Source organism: Leptosomus discolor, chromosome 24, assembly GCF_034619465.1.
Source record: "Leptosomus discolor isolate bLepDis1 chromosome 24, bLepDis1.hap2, whole genome shotgun sequence".
Classification (NCBI taxonomy): domain Eukaryota; kingdom Metazoa; phylum Chordata; class Aves; order Leptosomiformes; family Leptosomidae; genus Leptosomus; species Leptosomus discolor.
Genome location: NC_141414.1, coordinates 4691289 through 4709352, shown reverse-complemented (window position 1 = coordinate 4709352; position 18064 = coordinate 4691289). Strand labels below are relative to the sequence as shown.

At 55.0% G+C, this 18064-nt stretch overlaps 1 protein-coding gene across 1 annotated transcript in view; it reads right to left on the bottom strand.

Annotated features, from left to right (window-relative positions):
• The window catches only part of ADAMTS10 (ADAM metallopeptidase with thrombospondin type 1 motif 10), a 46141-nt gene that overhangs the window by 16035 nt on the left and 12042 nt on the right, over positions 1–18064 (bottom strand). Inside the window, exons 4-14 of the mRNA XM_009954370.2 lie at positions 17123–17340; positions 15789–15872; positions 15263–15408; positions 12396–12439; positions 11050–11155; positions 10738–10884; positions 8845–8986; positions 5187–5294; positions 1861–2006; positions 1359–1422; positions 415–517 (exon numbers count right to left, since the gene is read on the bottom strand). Coding sequence (XP_009952672.1) covers positions 415–517; positions 1359–1422; positions 1861–2006; positions 5187–5294; positions 8845–8986; positions 10738–10884; positions 11050–11155; positions 12396–12439; positions 15263–15408; positions 15789–15872; positions 17123–17340 — 1308 coding nt within the window. The remainder of the gene's footprint in view (positions 1–414; positions 518–1358; positions 1423–1860; positions 2007–5186; positions 5295–8844; positions 8987–10737; positions 10885–11049; positions 11156–12395; positions 12440–15262; positions 15409–15788; positions 15873–17122; positions 17341–18064) is intronic.

Below are 18064 nucleotides of genomic sequence, written 5' to 3'. Positions count from 1 at the left end.
CCTCTTTGCTCCCTCATCATTTAAGGAAACAGACTTAAGGGAAAAAGCTGAACAGCTCTGATGCTGCTGAAATTGTTTCTGGCAGAGCAATGAAGGTCAAGAGCAATTGCACAGGGGTAAGCGACCCAGGATGGGGGGCACGGCAGGACGGTGGTGGGGCAGCACCGGGGGCAGCTGTCTGGCGGGATGCATGTCGATCCGCAGTTTGTGATGGGAGGCAGCACGCTCCAGGAACAGAGAGCGGGCAGCCCGAGGGACCTGGGCTAGTGGAGATGGTGACTAACTGCCCACCAGACGACTTGGGCCACAAGACCTGTCCCTGAAGAGGGTGAGGAAGAGCAAAGCCCTGCGCGGCCTTGCTCCAGTGTTGCCTGAGCCAAGGGATGCTCAGCCCAGCCCAGCCCCAGCACTCACCTCCACGGTACGTCTTCCAGGTGTAGTACTTCCCTCGGAAGGGGACGTTATCGAATTCGGCACACTGCAGCTCTCGGAAGTCCTGGGAGCCCGGCGGGCAGTCCTGCAGCCACACAGCCAGCGATCAGCACGTTGGCGGGAGCAGCCTGCCTTATCTGCTAGGAGGGCAGGAGCTGCTACAAGGCTCCCAGCTGCGACTAACGCCAGCCCTTCGAGGTGATGGACGCCAGCCCTGACAACTAGACACTGCTAGATAGGGCAGGAGCACCCTTCCTGCAAAGCTAGACACTGTTTGAAGATGAACAGCACGAGCCTTTGGGCCCCAGCTGGTCTGTCTGCAGATGCAACGCTTGCTCTTGCGAGCAGTCCTTTAAAAGCTGGGTGCAAAGCCCGGGCGAAGCAATGGGGAGCCACTTGTGTGCCTCACTGCCAGCCTGTGGATGTTAAAGCTATTTCCCAGGTCCAAAGCTTCCCTGAGCTTCCCTGCAGCACAGTTATTTCTCTGCTGCCCTTGAGGTTTAAACCCTCAGCCCTGGGAAGCAGAGGGCTACACCGCCTTTTGTAAACCGCTCTCACCTGACCAGGCCTGCCCTTGCAGCGCGCGAGAGGCAACCGCTGTCATGTCAGTGCTGGAAGCCTCTGATCTCTCCTCCTTTGCCTCGTTATCTTTTCAGGCCCCTTCTTGACGCCGAAGCCCTGCGGGTACGTACCACCCACCCGCCCTCCGAGCCAGCTCGCAGCCGGTGCAGGCGTGCAGCGTCCTGCTCGGCGTTCCCCATGGCGGCATCGCTGCCGGCACAGCGCGCCTCGCTCCCGCCCAGCCGCCTCCTCCCGTGGGAGAGGGCTCCTCGCCGCCTGCTTGCTGCGACCCAGTGCTGTCTGCCCCACCAGCAAAGCCCTGCCGGCCCACCGCTGCTCCCCTCCCCCAGCCCGGCAGTACTCACGTCGGTGTTGCAGGACCGGTACCGCTTCCGCTCTCCCAGGCAGTACTTTCCCCCGATCGTGGGCCTGCCAAACCAGGAACGAGATGGGAGAAGCAGCTTAGGGCAGCGACCCATGTTTGCAGCAGGCAGCTGCCCCAAGTTTGCGGGAGCACCACGGCTTTTCCCAACCCTGCTCCGCTGCAAGGACGGATCCTGCCTGGAGGGGCTATTGCAGAAGTGCAGCCCCCCAGCAGGCCTCACACGCTCAGCTGCAAGCGCACAGCGGAGTTGCACAAATGGCTTTGGGTCTGTGGCTGCAGACCCAACACCAAAGCAAGAGCATCAAGCTGCTGTGAAAACAGGACGTGAGATTTGCGTCCAGGAGCCAAGACCCTCCCGGGAACCGAGCGCAAAGCTGCGCAGGCACCTGGCTGCTGCCTCCCCCAGCGACCCGAACAGCGGTGCCGTAGCAGCCAAGATGAGGCAGGGCCACGCCAGCACAGCCACGCACACGCACACCTACCGCGGGCTGTCACAATGGCGGATGGATGACGATACGCCTCCGCCACACGACCTGCTGCACTCTCCCCAGGACGACCAGGCTCCCCAGGCACCATCCACGCCCTCCGGTCGGGTGCCGAAAGGCACACACTCCCTCTTGTAGCACCACTGCGGAAAGACAGAGCTTTAGACACCCTGAGCGCACGGTCTCCTCCTCCCAGAGGGCTCCCCAGCCTCCATCGGACACGGCAGCCAGTTGAGGGCTGGGATCTGGTTTGATTCTGTGAAATCTGAACTCGGAGCTGCGCTGGGCTCGGAGCCAAGCTCTCCACTGCAGAGGGCACCTGCCTCTCCCCGGGCATCTTCTCCTCCGAGTCACACTGTCAGCATTTGCTCACACTGTGTACTCTGGGTTTGCAGGGTGCTGGGACCAGTGCCCCCACTCCCAACCCCCAGCACACCATCCTGCGTGGCAGGCAGCAATGGGCAGGTGGGTCACATCCCCACTTCTCTTCCGATGGGGTCAATCAGAGTGACACAATTGGTGAACAGGGACACCTAAAAGCACAAACCTCACTGCCTATAAAAGTGCTCGGCAGGGAGTCCCAGGTGGGACTTGGACTGAAGCTGCTGCTGCTGCTGGGCAGCAGGGCCAGGATCCCTGGGGGGTACGGACACCTTCACCACCAGCTGCATCCTCCCAGGATGGAGTGAGTTTTGTATGTGTACTGGGAGCTCAAATTGTGGTTAATGTGTTAAAATGACCCAATCTGCAAAGGGTCCGGGTTAAAATAAAGTTTTGGTTGTAATAATGTTGTCGTGTCGTTGTTCTGCCGAGGATCCTTAAAGAATCTGTCTGCTCCCGCCCTATTGGGTGACAGATGCTCACAGAAACTTGCCTATGAAATATTTCCCTTGGACCTGGAAAGCGTCCTGCACCCCCTGGAGTCAACAGTGATGCAAGGAGCGGGACATTGCCAGACCCGCTGCCGTTCTCCGGGCATGGTGCCGGACACCATGCCTCGGGGGCTGAGATAATCCCAGGAAGGAAGAAACCGCTGTGCGCTCCTTCCAGGGGCTGATAACCCACCCTGGAGCTGCTGGCACGGCCTCTCCCAGCTCCTTCTGAGCCAGGCTCTCCACGGGCAGCACAGCCGGCAGGGAAAACCGAACCATGGCCTCCCAGGACACTCAGCTCACGAACCTCCTTGCACACCAGTGCCTTTCCAAAGGTGCGAGCCCATGCAGAGGAGAGGCTCTGAAGGAACCACCTTTCTGGTGTCCCTGCTGTTGCTCCAGACTGGAGGTACTGGGGCTGCCGCTTGCGCAGGCAGGGCCCAGGAGGCTGACCAGCCCCTGCAAACCTTTCCACGCACTCAGGGCTCTTGACAGCACCAGTGATGGGCTCTGCTCTTGCACACTGGCTGCGGGGAGCAGACCCTGGCTTGCTCTCCTGCGGCAAGCACGGACACGTGCCGGCTGCGAGACCAGACATGAGCTGGGAGCATGTGGGGAGGGAGGGTGCATAGTGGCAGGCATCCTCACAGGGTGCGCGGACCACAACCTGTGTAACAAGTGCTTGATTAATGGGAATTAAAAAAGAGAAAACAAAACCAAAACAGGCAGGGAAGGAGCCAGCAGGACAGTGAACCTGCTGCCTGAGCAGCTGGGCTGCTGGGGGCATCCCTGATGCAGCAGAAACTACCACCAGATCCAGACCTGAAGTCACCCACTGTGGGTCTTGGGGTAAGACAGGTGAAGCCGTAATAACCACAGGGGATCAGTTAGGGGGAAAAAAAAAAAAAAAAGAGAAAAAAAGGAGAATTTAGGAGGAGGAAACAACAGAGGTCTGGGACATGGGCACAGCCACCATCCAAAAGAGCTTGGCTCAGTTTTCCCCCCACCCTGCTTCCCAGTTGGGTGGCTCAGAAACTCACCGTATCTCTCCTTTAATCTTGCATACCTTAAATGCCTTCTAAGCCCTGATCCTTCTCTCTGCTCTCCTCAGCTACAAAGGCAGAAGCCAGGGCAGACCTGAGAGCTGCTCCAGCCAAGGGCTGAGGGCTCACCCAGCTGGTGAGCACAGAGGCCACCAGCCAGGAGCTCCAGCTGGTGAAGGTGTAGAAACTTAACACAACGGTGCATCTTCTTTCATCGAAGGGTATCAGACCACTTCTGAAGCGTGAATTAATACAAAAGGATAAACAGAAGCACAGGGAGGTAACTGGGGGTTCAAACCGAGTCAGAATCTTCACTGGGAATAGCTCCCACGAGTGCTGGGGGCTTACTTTATCTTAGGATTTTTGAAGAACCCTGGTTGAAAAACAACTAGTAGGTGGGGGGAAATAAAAGAGATATTTAAAAGTGGGAAAAGCTGGTAAAACAAGATGACTAGTAGAAGAAAATTGCCATTGTATATGGTGAATCTCTCCAGCAGCATGGATGTTCAGCCCCAGGAGCTGTCTACTCCTTTTTGATCTAATTTCCACCAGAACTAAGATGACTGTTTGCAAAAAATAATGTGTTTGTCAAAACCATCCTCCTTCCTGCACATCAGCTTCTCCAGCTTCTTAAGGATTTGAAATTATTCTTGAATTTCTTGGGAATTATTCTTCCTCTCATGGAAAAACACATGTCCATTTAATGGAGAATGTCTCAGCCCTGATTCTCCACTGTCCCAATTATTATTCACTTTGCAAAGGCACTTTAACAGCGCTACATACTCGCTTTATATTGGCACAAATGGGCGTAGGAGGTGCAGAGAATGAAGCAATATGAACAATCAAGCCAAAATTCACTTTCAAAATATATGGTCACGAAAAATCCTACCCTCCTCTCTCAGCTGAGTCTGAAAAACTAAGGTTTCATCATATCCAGCCTTGCGAGGCAGTTTTTCACCAGCTCCTCTGAAAGCATGTTACAAATCCATTGTCCCTCCTGGGGAAACTGGAGCAAACCCCATTTTTCTCAGGACAGCCAGGAGACCTCAGCAGACCAGAGAACAAGATGTTCATCTAAAGCATACGGCATTGCTTGAGGTCACCTTACCGTGCCTCCTAGGCAAGACCAAGAAGCTCGTTGGAGCTGGGACTCCATATTCTGCATTTCCATGATCTATACTTTGGGGTGATTACAGGCCCCTGGGCTCCCTGGCACATTCCAGCCTCCCTCTCTGCCAGCGGGGAGGGTGGGGGTGGCTCCAGGCTCTGGGAGGCAGAGGAGGACAGGCTGGTGGGTGCTCTTAAATCAACTCTGCGCTTACCAACACAAACAATAATCCTGGTTATCGCTGGAAGAGGGATTCAACCGCTCACTGTCAACTCACTACGGTGCCCCGGGCTTCCTTACCCCCTTTTCAATGGTGTTGGTTTGGCATATGGTCCCCTCAGCAGCAGGGATGCTGTTGGTTATGCAGCGGTTGCTTTTACTCAGACACCATAACTCACTGCAGACTTCCTGGAAAGAGAGAGATTTTGGGGGGCAGAGAGGGGGAGGGTGGAAGAAAAAGACAAAGAAACAAAGCCAAGATTAGGATTTGCTTGTGTTAGGGGCTGTGAGGCTGGGGCAGCAGCACGCCGGTGCGCTTGAGAAGCACCAGCTGGGCTGGGACAAAGGGATAAGAGTGTTTTCAGTGTGGTGGGGGGAAAATGAGATCAAATCTTGCGAGGTGTTGCCAGCTGCAGCCACCCCAAGGCCACTGACAGCTCATCTCCTTCTCTGAACTAAGCGTAAGCACTTCTCCTAGGGTTGGGGTTCTCTGGATTTGGAGGTTCCACTGCGCTCAGGTGCCAGAGGTGCCTCCCCAGCCTGCCCATGCAGCCAAACCTGGTCTTTGTGCCACAGAGGACACATCTCCTTGGCCATCCTGGTGAGGCCTGAGCTAAGTCCACTGTGCTCCACCTGACCCCTCTCCCCAGGGTTGAGGGATGTCCTCTTTTTTGGGTCCGTGCAGTGAAGGCCAAGCACAAGGGCCCATTCTGAGCACCCGCCATGAGCATCCCTGCACCACATGGGTCCAGATTTGCCATGCGGATCCGGACCTGCCTCTGCGGGAAGCTGGGACTTCCCGAGAGCATCAACACGGCACATGTGCCATCTCCTGCTACAGGAATGTGCTGCAGGTCACAGTGTGACTACCTGGGGTACTGGTGATCTCCAGCCAGCCTCACAGTCCTAAAGGGGAAGACTCCTCTGGAAGATTTAGAGCCATTTGCAGAATAATCAAAATAATGCCAGATACGGAGCCAGCCCTTAAGCAGCTCCAGAAGTGGACACTTTGCTCTCTGTCTCTGCCAGGTGCAGTTGGGTTCACTGAATGATACTGGGCTGAGGACTCCAGACCTCTTTCCAGGAGGTTTCCTGAGCTGCAGATCCTAAGCTTCAGCCCACTGTGACCTCTCAGAGCGACAGCAAACAAAAACCTCCTGTTAGCTGCTCCAGAACCCACTGAAAAGTTAGGTTCACAGTAGGGACTCTGTGAAGTTGTCAGTGCTGCTAAATCAGAAAGTCCAGGCCCTTTGAACCTGCTCTGCCACTAAATCAACCAGGTTGGCTTCAACGCCTGCAAATCGCCAAGCCACACCTAAAACTGAGAGCCGAATTTCCTGCCAGGTCATCGTCTTGCTCCTATTCCTACTGAAACAAGCCTACGGAAAACCTGCTGCTTTTCAGAGAGGGAAAACCTGCTGCTTTTCAGAGAGCAGCTCGCCACGGCTTAGGTTGTCCTTCAAAGTATTAAACAGGGTCACGTTGTCAATGAAGGAAACTGTCCGAGATGAGAGAGCAGAGCCCCAGCAGCCATGACCGCTGCTAATGTGCTCCCAGCACACACCAGTGCCACTATCAGTGCACGCCGATGCCGCAGCACTGGCTGAAGGACCTGGCGTGCTCTGCGCTGCATTCTCCGGTGCCAGCACAGTGACCGCCTGGCCTCCCCCCTGCCCCTACGGCAGCGTGACCTACAAGACATCTCCCACGGGCCGCCTGCCTCCAGTCAGGTAGCAGGAGCCTGTTCATCACGCTTCCAGGCTTGGTTCAGCCTTCCAGCAAGGCATTCTTCCGCCCACCAAGGGCCGTGCTCGAAACAGTAACCGGTACCCCGCAGGACAAACTGACTCAACGACTGGGAACCCTCCGTGCTGGTATCAAGAGAGTTGAAAAGATGAGCTGGGGATTTCTCTGCTTCATTCCTCTTCCCGAGGCTGCGACAGCAGAGTGGCACAGGGTGAGCCGGCAATGGAAAATACTGCGGAGTCTGCGCTAAGGACCTCATCTCTGAGACACAAAGGGAGCTTGGTTCCCAACTCCTGTGTCAAAGGCCAGCTGCAGCAGCTGGCTTCAACCACTGAAAGGAGAAAGCCTCTCCCAGCTTCAAAAGGGATCTACCCCTCCATACTGCTCTTGTAGAGCCAGCAAGACTATTGGGCAGTAGGAGCTCCTGCAGAGCCTCTTCTCTTTGTCACCAAGGGAGAGGGCGTCCCAGCTTCAACCAGTGGCATCTGTTCACTGTGTCCTCATTGTACCTATTAATCCTCCGCTCTGTGCTGGCATGGAGGAGGGGACGCTGCTGTGTTTGCACCATCACCCTGGAGTTTGTTTATACGGGGCACAGGATGGGTGGACTTACACGTTTACTGAGATTTATCTGCACACACTTGAGCCCTTACACCCCTTGGGTTTCTCCCAAACAGCACGCAAGACAGGCTGGGCTAGAAGGGTCATCACAAGGACATCTTGTGCTTTTGTGATCCTTGTATATATACAGGAAGCGTCTGCCCGAGTTAAAAATTAGTGGGAAACAAGCATGTAAACGTGGAAAGTTTCCATTCCACTGCCTCTGGCTCAGCTGAGGAGGGGCACAGCCTGCAGTCCACAGCACCTGACATCAGATAACACGAGCACATTATTCAGACCCAAACTTCTGTTGCTGCTGCTCTGGGCACCTCACGAGACTGCATCTGCCCCATGTCTAGGGGGCTCTGGGCCCCTGGGCCATGTTGAAAGACAGCACTGGACCAGGGAGAGCCAAACTTTGCCCTTTGTTCACCAAGATGAGCTGCCGAGACCCCAGGAGGTAGGTTAGTGTTTAACCGTGCTAAATAGATGAACACTCAGAGTGATAAACTAGTTCATGTCGGGTCACTTCAACGGCAGCACTGGGCTTGTATTCACATGGTTGCAAGAGAAACTAAACCCTGATCTGATAATGTTTCCTCCTTCACAGCTTTCCAGGGCTTGGACTGGGGTGGGTACACAGACACGTGACAACACAGCTGCCCGTGCATCTCACTGCTGGCTCTGGTTTTTCTAGAGAAAAGTGGATGCGTTAAGGAGTTCAATTAGCCCTTCAGCACAGACGCTTCCCTCTCGCCACCATGCTCAGAGAGCTGGCAGTGTCCAGTACGTTAAGAACAGCAAAATGTCAGGCTGAGCTCCAGGAAGACTGTTTTCTCCTGAAACAACCTTTCCTTTCAGTGGTTTCCTGGATTCAAAGATCAGGGGACAGCAGCGTGATGGCAGGGGTGGCTGAGGTGGGCAGCTGTCCCTCAGACACATCGACCCACCTCTCCTGGAAGAAAGACGTTCTGCTCCTAAGTCTGTGCGAGCAGCTTAATGATTTCTAGTAAGGATTATGAAAAATATGTCTGTGTACAAAGCCCCGCTGAGAGGGGAGGCTGAATGAGGAGACTGCAGCTTGGCTTTCAGCTACAACCCCTGGGGACCAGTAGCAGCCAAGGTATCAGGCAGAGGCAAGAGATCTCTTCCCATGGGACTAAACTGACTGAAACTGAGCTGGGATCGACCTTTGTGGATGGGAAACAACCTCCTCTGTCCTCTCACAGGAAAGCAAATCAAAAAGCTCACAGGGAACATGCCAGTGCCCCTTGTTGGAAGCAGGACAGCAAAGCGACGTGGGCAGCGGAGGAATGGCCCCATGGCCCTTTGCCCTTGTAGCCCCCGTCCTCCACCCCCTGGGAACCGATAGTAAAGCAGGAAGGCTCTCTACCCCGTATTTACACTGGCGAGATTTAACTCCGTACTGGAAACGGCACTGCTCATCTGCATCGTAGGCCTGTCCTGGAGCCACCGTTGGGTAGATAAAGTCTTGCTTGGGAGGAGCGTTGTTCAGGCATAATCCCATCCCAGAGCTGGAAACAAGAGATGAGGATCAGAGCTCAGAAAGGCTTGTAGGAGAGCATCATGGTGGAAGACCAGCAGCAGGCACTGCCGGCTCTGCAGGGGACTGAGCTTGGCTGCTTGTGGGGATAACTCTACCAGCCTCCTCTGGGCAAAACCACGGCTGAGAAAGTGCCCTGAAGTCTTCCTATCTGTGCTCTCAGGGCTGGGAAGCCCATGCTGGTTCCTAGGTAACTCTGGAAGTTTTAATCTGAGGGTTTCGCAGGCTATCGCCAGCCCCTGGCTGCCCCAAGGGGTTCTGGGGCCTGCAGACAGCACGTGGCAGCGTGCAGGCAGGCGTGTGCCCAGGACCCTCACGTGGGTGGCGGGCAGGCAAGAGAGGGGCTGCCCTGGCTGCCCTCCCACCCCAGGGCTGCAGAGCCCCAGCCGAGAGCAACCGGAGGAGTGTGGAGAGCCCCCGCTCTCCGGGCCCGGCCTTTTGCACGCCAGAGCTTTGTAGGAGCGTCCAAATTTTGCAAAACCCCATGCCTTTCCCTCCCCCTTCCCTGCTGCTCTCTGAGCTCTCCCTAAATCAAGGCCCCTGTCACCACTCCCCCGGCCCTGAATCCCAGGGTCTTGCACGCACCACGGCTCCATCCCCGGTGGAGGCTCTCGGGGCCGTGCTCAGGCGGGGGCGGCCGGCACGAACCGGGGAGAGGGCCGGCATGAACTCGCCGTCCTCCGCCAGCCCCGCCGAGACCTCGGGGTTACCTGAGGACAAGGCAGCCTCGGCCACAGCGCCTTCCCAGCACCGTCCATGCAACGTGCCTCGCTGTGGTGCACGTCCGGGGGTCAAGAGCAAGGGGGACAGGTTTTGCTGTGGCCAAACGTGAGTTGCCAGATGTGGGATTTGGTGATGAGCCACAGGGTTTGGCCAGGCTTTGCGAGACAGCGGGGCAGGCGGCAGCTGCTCGGGGAGCCCTGTCTTTGCTGCTCCTCTCGCAGCGTCACAACAGCAGTGTCACCAGTAGAGGTCTGGTATTCAGCCTCCCTGGGGGCTTCCCTCCACAGTGACCCCACACACTTGCTTCTTCCAATCGTGACTCAAGTCCTACCCAGTCCTTCTATTAGGTAGTGCCTGTATCCTACCAAAAACCTCACCAAAATGGACCCTGACTTTGTGACAGAAACCTCGGGGACTGCCTGAACCCTGGACGAGAAGCTCCTTCAGGCTGCAGAGGCATGACTCAGGCAAGGTGACAACGTTAAAATTCGGGGACTTAGGAGCGAAATCCCTTCTCCTGCCTGAATCCTAAAGATGCTTTAGGAAAAAAAACAACCCCCTTTCTCCTACGTTGTTGGAGAAACTGCCTACACCACACAGATGCAGTCCTGTCTCCAGATCCCCCTTCCTCACTGTACCAACCCTTCCCTGGAATTCCTGACTGAACTTTAGAAACATCCAAATGCCTCCAGAAGATATTGGGGTTTTTGTGAAGTTTCTGGAAGTGGGGAGCCTAAATAAAGGTCTCTCAGCTGCAAGGTAAATAGGGTTAGTATCTCCAGCAGGCAAGCAAACCACGGAAAGTCTAAAGGAAGGAAGGAAAGCACGTGCCTCTTGGGATAGGATGAGGTGCTGGGAGACAAGACAGAAGGTGCATGGGCTGTGTGCTTTGGGGGCTTTTCTTTGGCTTTACCCACTCCTCACAAGTGACTGTGGGAGGTTGGAGGTGTGTACTGGTTGCGAGGTAGAAGGAAGGGCAGGGTGAGGTGGATTCCTTACTCCAGAAAGCTGGTGATGTAATCCCTGCTGCACGTGGACCACACAAACGGGTTGGTCTTCATGGTGATGTGAGCAGCCATGAGCTTGGCCGTTTCTTGCCCACGGGAGCCACAGCTGTTGCCAACCCCATCATGATTCATGCCAAACCTACAAAGCATCACCAAGACAAGAGAGATGATCAGGTGGTGCATTTTTTGACACACCTGGATCACCTGTAGGAAGGATTTTTCAGCTCCTGTTGCCAGGGACAAACCAACAGTGACCCCTCCCTGTGACGGCCACTCCCAGGGACTCTTCTGGCACAGTACTCACGTGTGGCCAATCTCATGGGCAATGGTGAAGGCTGTGGCCAGGCCAATGTCCTCATTGATGCTGCAGCTTCGTTCTCGTTCGCACATCCCGCCGACGGGGGCCAGGCCTAGGGAAGCCAAATACAGCTGTCACACAGGGTCTGCACAAAGCATCTGCAGGGGACACGGGTGGTATTTGTGGACTAAGTGCGGTGCCTCACGCTCACTAACACCAAGCATAGCCTGCTGTCAATAACAAGCTTCTTCCCATCAGCTGCAGTGGGCTTTGGGATGGACCCATGGCTCTTACGGGCTGTGGGTACATGGTCACTCAGCACTGTCAACTAAATTAACAGTGATAGGCTCAGAAATGCTAAGAATGGGTCAAAATCCTCTGAATTTCATATCCAAATGAACGCAGACTGTGTACAGAGGGGGAGCAGTCCTTGACACAACACTGGCACTGCTGGTGGGGGAACCTGAGATCAGCTGCATCAGCACTTGGGCACCCGAACTTGGCCAGGGCAGCCTGGACACCCAAATAAGCCAGGATCCAATCTGACCATCCGTGCCTGGTGCTGCCTGACACCCACCATGATCAGGAATCCAGCCTGACTCCATCTGGAGGGCTGGATCATGCAGAAATACCCCTTGAATCACGGCAGCAGATTCCCCCAACCCTCTGCCCATACACTGTCCCACCACCACAGGCTGCACCGGGCCAGGGAAGGAATAAATCCTGTTAAAGGAACAAATAGAGCTGTCACGGCACCTCCAGCCTCAACCTCCCTCCTAGGTACCTCGTCTGCAGCCGCATCAGGTCAGAGATCCACAAACTTTTCCTTTTTAACTGCAGTGATTCAGAGCAGTAATCCCTCCCTGACTGCTCAGTCTAGACCAGGGCAAGACAAATTAGGAGCTAGAGCCAGAGAGAGCTGCAGGGTCTGTCTGCGTCTAGCGGTTTAAATAAAGAACTCCCTTTATAGTCATCACAAAAAAGTCTTATTTCTCTCTGCTAAGCCAGGAATACTCCACTAGGCTATGGACCAGCCCTAGATGCGAGTGGTTCTTAATCATCAGGCTGGACCTGACCCAGGGATATAACGGAGAAGCGTTCCAGAGCCCATCCATCCTCTGGGTTGCTGCTTTTAGTGTTTACAGAAGTAAGGAGGTTACACAGTCGAATGGGCTGGAAACCACTGGCCTGTTCCTGGCTCCACTGCTGGTGCTCGTGGTAGCGTTGGGCTAGCGCTTCCCCTCAGCCTGCTCACTAGAGAAGGGGGATGGCACCGCCCGGCCTCGCCACGCTCCCGAGGATGCGTGGGCTGGTGAGAAGTGCTGTTGTAGGGGCAGCCAAATCCTACCTACCGAGGGTGCCGCACGGTTTGTTCTTGTAGATGCAAATGTCGTATCTGCAAAGAAGAGAAGGCAGCATTAAGGACACTCACAATTTCGGTGGCTCCAAAATAGCGCATCTCCATTTTACTGGGGCGTTCACATCCAAACCACTTCAGAACAGCCCGTGCAATGCTTCTGGAATTTAAAGTACCGACTATAACAGGTGAGATGCCTCTGATCTGTATTGTACAACACTCACTTTTCCCCAGGCGGAGATTCACTGTGGATTTTTAACGATAGCTCCTGGCCCTGAACTGTGGGGCACTGCTGAGCGGGGTCAGAGGTTTGGTTTTGATGAAATGTGCTAAATCAGCAGGGACAATGCTATTGCAGCCTTGAAGTACTTTGGGTTTGGGTGGGTGCTCCAGCTCTGCTCACTACCACCCAGTGCCCCCCACGGGAGCTGGCCATGTCTCTCCTATGAGGTACTGGGCTCAGGGATCTGCCCCAGCAGCACAGGGTGGAAGAGGACAGGGCCAGCCTCCTGTCTGTAAACTCAGGTCCCTTGTAGGAAATTGTATCAATCAAGTATGCAATTCTGAATTTTTTTTTTTTTAAAAAAAAAGGAAAACATCTCAGTTTGAAAACATGTTCCATTTCAAAACCCATGGTGGTTTCATTAAAATGCTAAAGTGATTTTTTATATATTTTTTTTTTTTCAGTTTAGTTCTTTACTGAGAATTTTCCAAACAAATTCAATATGGGTTGATTCAAGATGACTCTTCCCTCTGTTCCTGGCCTCGATTTCCAGCCATTGCATCAAGGAATGGACTGTTTGCACATCGTTAGCGGCATACAAGGAAAAGCTAAACGAGGACAGCAGAGCAAAATCTCCTCCAAACTTGACATGCAGCACCCTTGCAACGGGACACAGCAGCAGCTCCAACAGAGACCAGTTTGGGCCGGAGAGTAAATATTATCATTTAATTGCGGAGACAAACCGCATGCCCTCCCTGCCTCTGTTCAAATACCTTCTCCAGAAGCTGAGGCTCCCCAGACATTTGGGTCTTTGCACAACCCAAGCAGAAAGGGGCAAGGCTGACACTAAAATCCACATAAGACAGGCAGGCGGAGGGATCAGCGGCAACTGGGCTTGGAGCACCGAGGATGCTGCCCACGGCGTGGGTTTGGGGGGCACCTGCATGGTGAGCAGGACCGTCCGACACCTCTCGCCCTGGCAGCCCCGCAGGGAGGAGAGTGGGGAGGAAGCAAGCTGACAGCACACGATGGGTTAAGCGTAACACGCTCCTGGTGATGGCTCCTGTCCCTTTGGCCCCTGGTGCTCTCTGGAAGTGTCAAAACCTCTCACCCCCGGCAGGAAACTGATGGAGTGAAAAACATTTGGTGCTTTGTTTTGAGCGAATACCATTAAAGCCTTCGAATACCGTTAAAGCCTTCAGAGGCTTTGGTTTGACACATCCCTGCAAGACAAAAAAGCCCGCAGCTCAGCAAGATGTTATCGGGAGACAGGGAATTTATTAGACACGGGGCCGGATGCGCTGGTGCTGTCCAAGCCTGGCGCGGCCGGCCCGGCCCGGCGAGTCGCTTTGGGTTAGCTCAAACATCTGGTGGGAGGCCGAAGGACGCAGAGCCGGCGTTTGCGTCCCACACATGTGGCGGGAGGGAAGGAAAAGCAGACACCGCAGCCCCAGGAGGGTGAAAAGCTGGGGCCGAGGGGCCTTCGCTCACTCCGCGCCTGGTGCTTGCAAGTTCTCAGCTCACAAGCTCCCCAGGACGGACGCACCAGGCTGCACCCGGCTGCTGCCACCACTGGGAACGGGAGCAGGAGAGCGGCACATGGTGCCAGTGAAACCAGCTCCCGCTTGGAGGCTCCCCTCTCCAGCGCTTTCATTTTATGACTTTCTTCCACTCCACAAGAGGAGGGGAAAAAAGGCACAAACAAATCTTGGGTTTGCCTTTGGCTTCTCCGCAGGCTGCTGCCCCTCTGCCCAAGCAGGGTTTATGTGGGCACTGGAAAGTCAGTGTCCCGGCTGCAGCTGGCAGCACCGCTGAGAGCTGGTTCTCAGCACCCTTCGTCCCCTCCATCCTTCCAGCTCTCCCTTCGGTATCCTGTGTCCTCCCAGCTGCCCCTCTGCTCCTTCCACGCTCCTTGTTGTTCTCTCTGTATCTTCTTTCCTTCTGACCACCCGCCCATCCTTCCAGCTGTCCCTCCCATACCCTCTGCTGCTCCAGGCTCAAGCACCCATCGATTCTGATGGGGATTATTTTTCCTGCATGTGAAGGTTCAGAGCCCTTCACCCAGCTCTGGAGGCTAATTCAGCATCCAGGTTAAGCTGCTGACCCAGACTGTTGTTACAGCAGTGCAGACACAGGCAGGGCAGGACTGCTCTTGTCCTAAGGGAGCTGGGATGAAGTCACTACTTTAAGGGTATCCACCAGCTACCAAGGAGAGAGTTCAGCCCTACATGTAGGGACCTAAAATGAGGTGAGCCAAATCCTGTACTGGCTGGAGGCACCCTGTCACTGCCACGATGCTCAGGTCCCACTGGTAACCTCTTCTCCATCTTTCACTGGGGCAGATGGGGTAGGATGCCCAATGCTCCACGACGCCAGGGCGGGTTCCCATACATGCCCAACACCACTCCTTGAGAGCACAACAAAGACTGAGGAAGACACTGAGGGGCAGTAATTATCTGAACTGCAATAATCTTCATCGCTGCAAGAGAACTGGCAAGTGGCCAGCCTGAGGGACCAGCTTGCAGGGGAGTGCATGGGAAGGCAGCCTTGGATGAACCACTTGGACAGAGAGAGAGGACAGCTGCACAGAGGACACCCCCCGTTGAGGACAGTCCTGCCAGGGCCAGGCTCAGCCTTACCTGGTGATCAGCACTGCGGTGTCGTGGTTGGCTATGCCGTTCTCGGGGATAGCGTTCCCATTGCCATTCCTGTTCACAATGGATTTCTGCCACTTGCAGAAGCTGTCCAGGGATTTTCCAGCATGGTGGTTAATCTCCAGTGTGGGCTGGAATGGAAGCAATACGACAGTGTGTTCCCAGGAAAGCTCTGACATGAAGGCACTGCCTATTCCCATGCCAGCAGAGCACTGACACAAGTCCAGAGGCCCCCACCTTTTCATGGGGTCCATGGAAAAGCAAGACTTTAGGAGGATTGAAGCTACTTAAACCTCTCTAAAGACGCCTTGTCATAGAAACAGTCCCCAGAGTCCCAGAGGCCTCCTCAGCCCATAGCCTGAACCCAGTCCCCAGCTGCCATTGAGAGGCTGTGGTGCACCCAGCAGCCTGCACCGAGGGGACCTCCCGGGGGGGACATCCAGGGGAATGCACAGACCTGCAAGGGAAGCGCAGATGCCTGATGGAAGCTGCTCAGCAAAGCCCACCTTACCTGATCCTCGGTGAGGAGAATCAGCCGGGTCACCAGGATATTGACAATATTGCCCAGACTCGAGTCCTGGAAAAGTTTGGCAACCTGACCTCCAAGAAACAAGAAAAGACGAGTCTTAAAAATGAGCTCGCTGGCTGGGTGACGGTGCCATCGGCGGGGGAGCTGGTGTGTGCTGGGCACCCAACAGAGGGAAACAGGGCTGCTTCGTCAGCGCGGGCTGCAGGGTCTGACCATGATCTTTTTAGAAAGCAGAAATGGGTGCGGGAATTCACGTTACCACCTGCAGTGCAGAGCCTCCTAAGCCATGTTCAGACCTGGGTGTCTCCTTCTGAGGAGATCTGAACATCACCCACAGCACCTGCTCTTTGCCTGGAGCTCAGGTGGGGAAGCCTCATGGTGCTGGCATTATGCAGCCACAGGGATGAAGCTTTGCTGACGGCCCATTGGCAGGGAAAAACACAGCATCTCTCAGAAATCTGCCGCCACACGATGGGTGTTTTACAACAGATGAAACAGTTAGAAATGGTATTGTTTTAAAATCTGGCATCTGCTTTAGAAATGCAAACAGAGCAAGCCATGAAAAGAGATCCTGCAGAGGACCAGACAAAGAACCATCACAGAGGGGCTTTCAGCGGTTTGATGGATAACTTCCAAGCCTATCTCACCTCACAGGAGGATGCAGCATGGCCAATTCAGGCTGTTAATGCATCTAGCCTGGTATCCTGCCGCCAGCAATGACCCAAATCTGATGCTGCAGAGGAAGCTCCTCTGCAGTAACCCAGAGACACGGGCAGCGCGGTATGGAAGAACGAGGGTATTTCTCCCTGCCCCTTACGCCGATCAGCCCCCAAGCGTGAGAGCTCACTGTCCTTATGCTTTCCCATGTGTTTCTCAGCTTGGCTGGCCCTATTTGCAATGCTAATTTGAGATGAGAGATGCTGTTCAAAGAAAGGGCTTTGTTCTCCCAGTCCAGATCTGGCCTCTAGCATGATCAGACAGGCCAGGGTTTACCTCTCCTACAGTGCCTCCCCTATACAACAGAGAGTCCCTGCAGGCTCCAGAGTATCACTGCTCACCAGCAGCAGCAGCACTTCAGGAGTTTTGACCCAAATGTCTTGCTCTGGGGATGGAAAGAAGCCACGGCCATCCTGGAACAGATCTGATTTCCCCACTGCATTCCCATCCCGCCTGCCTTGAAGAAAAAGCACATGGCACTTTCTGCCAAACCCAGACATTTGGGGTAAAGAACAGGATTTATTCCTGCTCGCTCTCTGCTGCTGGGTGTGTGAGCCCCTGGGGTCCCCCAGGGTTCATGATGTGGTTATAACACTTACAATATTCATGATGGCCAGGATGTACTGCTCGATGTCCCGCCGCCCGTGGTACCCCACCATCATTTTGTCAGCCACCACCAGGGTCTCCACGTAGCGCTCTGTGCTGACGGATCTCTTCAGGGGCAGCTGGCCTCGCTGGCTGTGGTTGCCTGATGGCTTCAGAGGGGAGGGCTTCAGCGTTCGCAGCCACCAGTGCCTCCCTTTCCAGGGCTTCTCATCTGAGGAGGGAAACAGATTTTTCTGTTGCCCTCCAGCAGCACTGCAGCAGCACTCAGAGGTGAAGGGTGCACAGTATGAGCTTGGTTTCAGGGAAGGAAAGGCCATTGCGAGGCTCTTTATGCACCACACGCAAACCCAGCAAGTGCCCCCACTGCCATCGGCCCGATCTGCTGAGCTCTTCCCACTGCAGCCCAGGGCTGTCCTCGTGCTCCTGCCGGCCCCACGGGCATCCTGCCTGCCCTCCTGGCCCCCTCCTGTCCCGGTGCTGCAGGCAGAGGTGCGCGCCCGTCCTGCTGCGGCAGCTCCATGCACTTCACTGCCTCCGTGCTGCAAGGCCCTGCCCTCGCCTCTGTCGCAGGGAAGAGCAGGGTGGATTTAGAAACTACACAGACATAATCTGAAAATAAAGCCATTGCAGATCATTTCCCCTTTCCTTTTCCTGCCAGGACCTGAATTTAGGACTTGGCTTTTCCTCCACAGAAATGGCTGCAGCCTCCAAAGCAGCAGCAGGTTTGTAAGACTTTGCTCCAGGCTTCAAGTGCTACTGACCCGGCCCTAGAGAAGTCCTCAGCAGGGCCACCAGCTCCACATGCACAGTCTGGAGACCACCACAGAGCAGGAGAGCTGGCTGGGAGATTACAACCACCCTCCTGCCCCGTCAGAAGAGCTGGCTGAATCCCCCTGCTCTACTCTGATGCTGGATCATCAAACATCCAGCAAGAC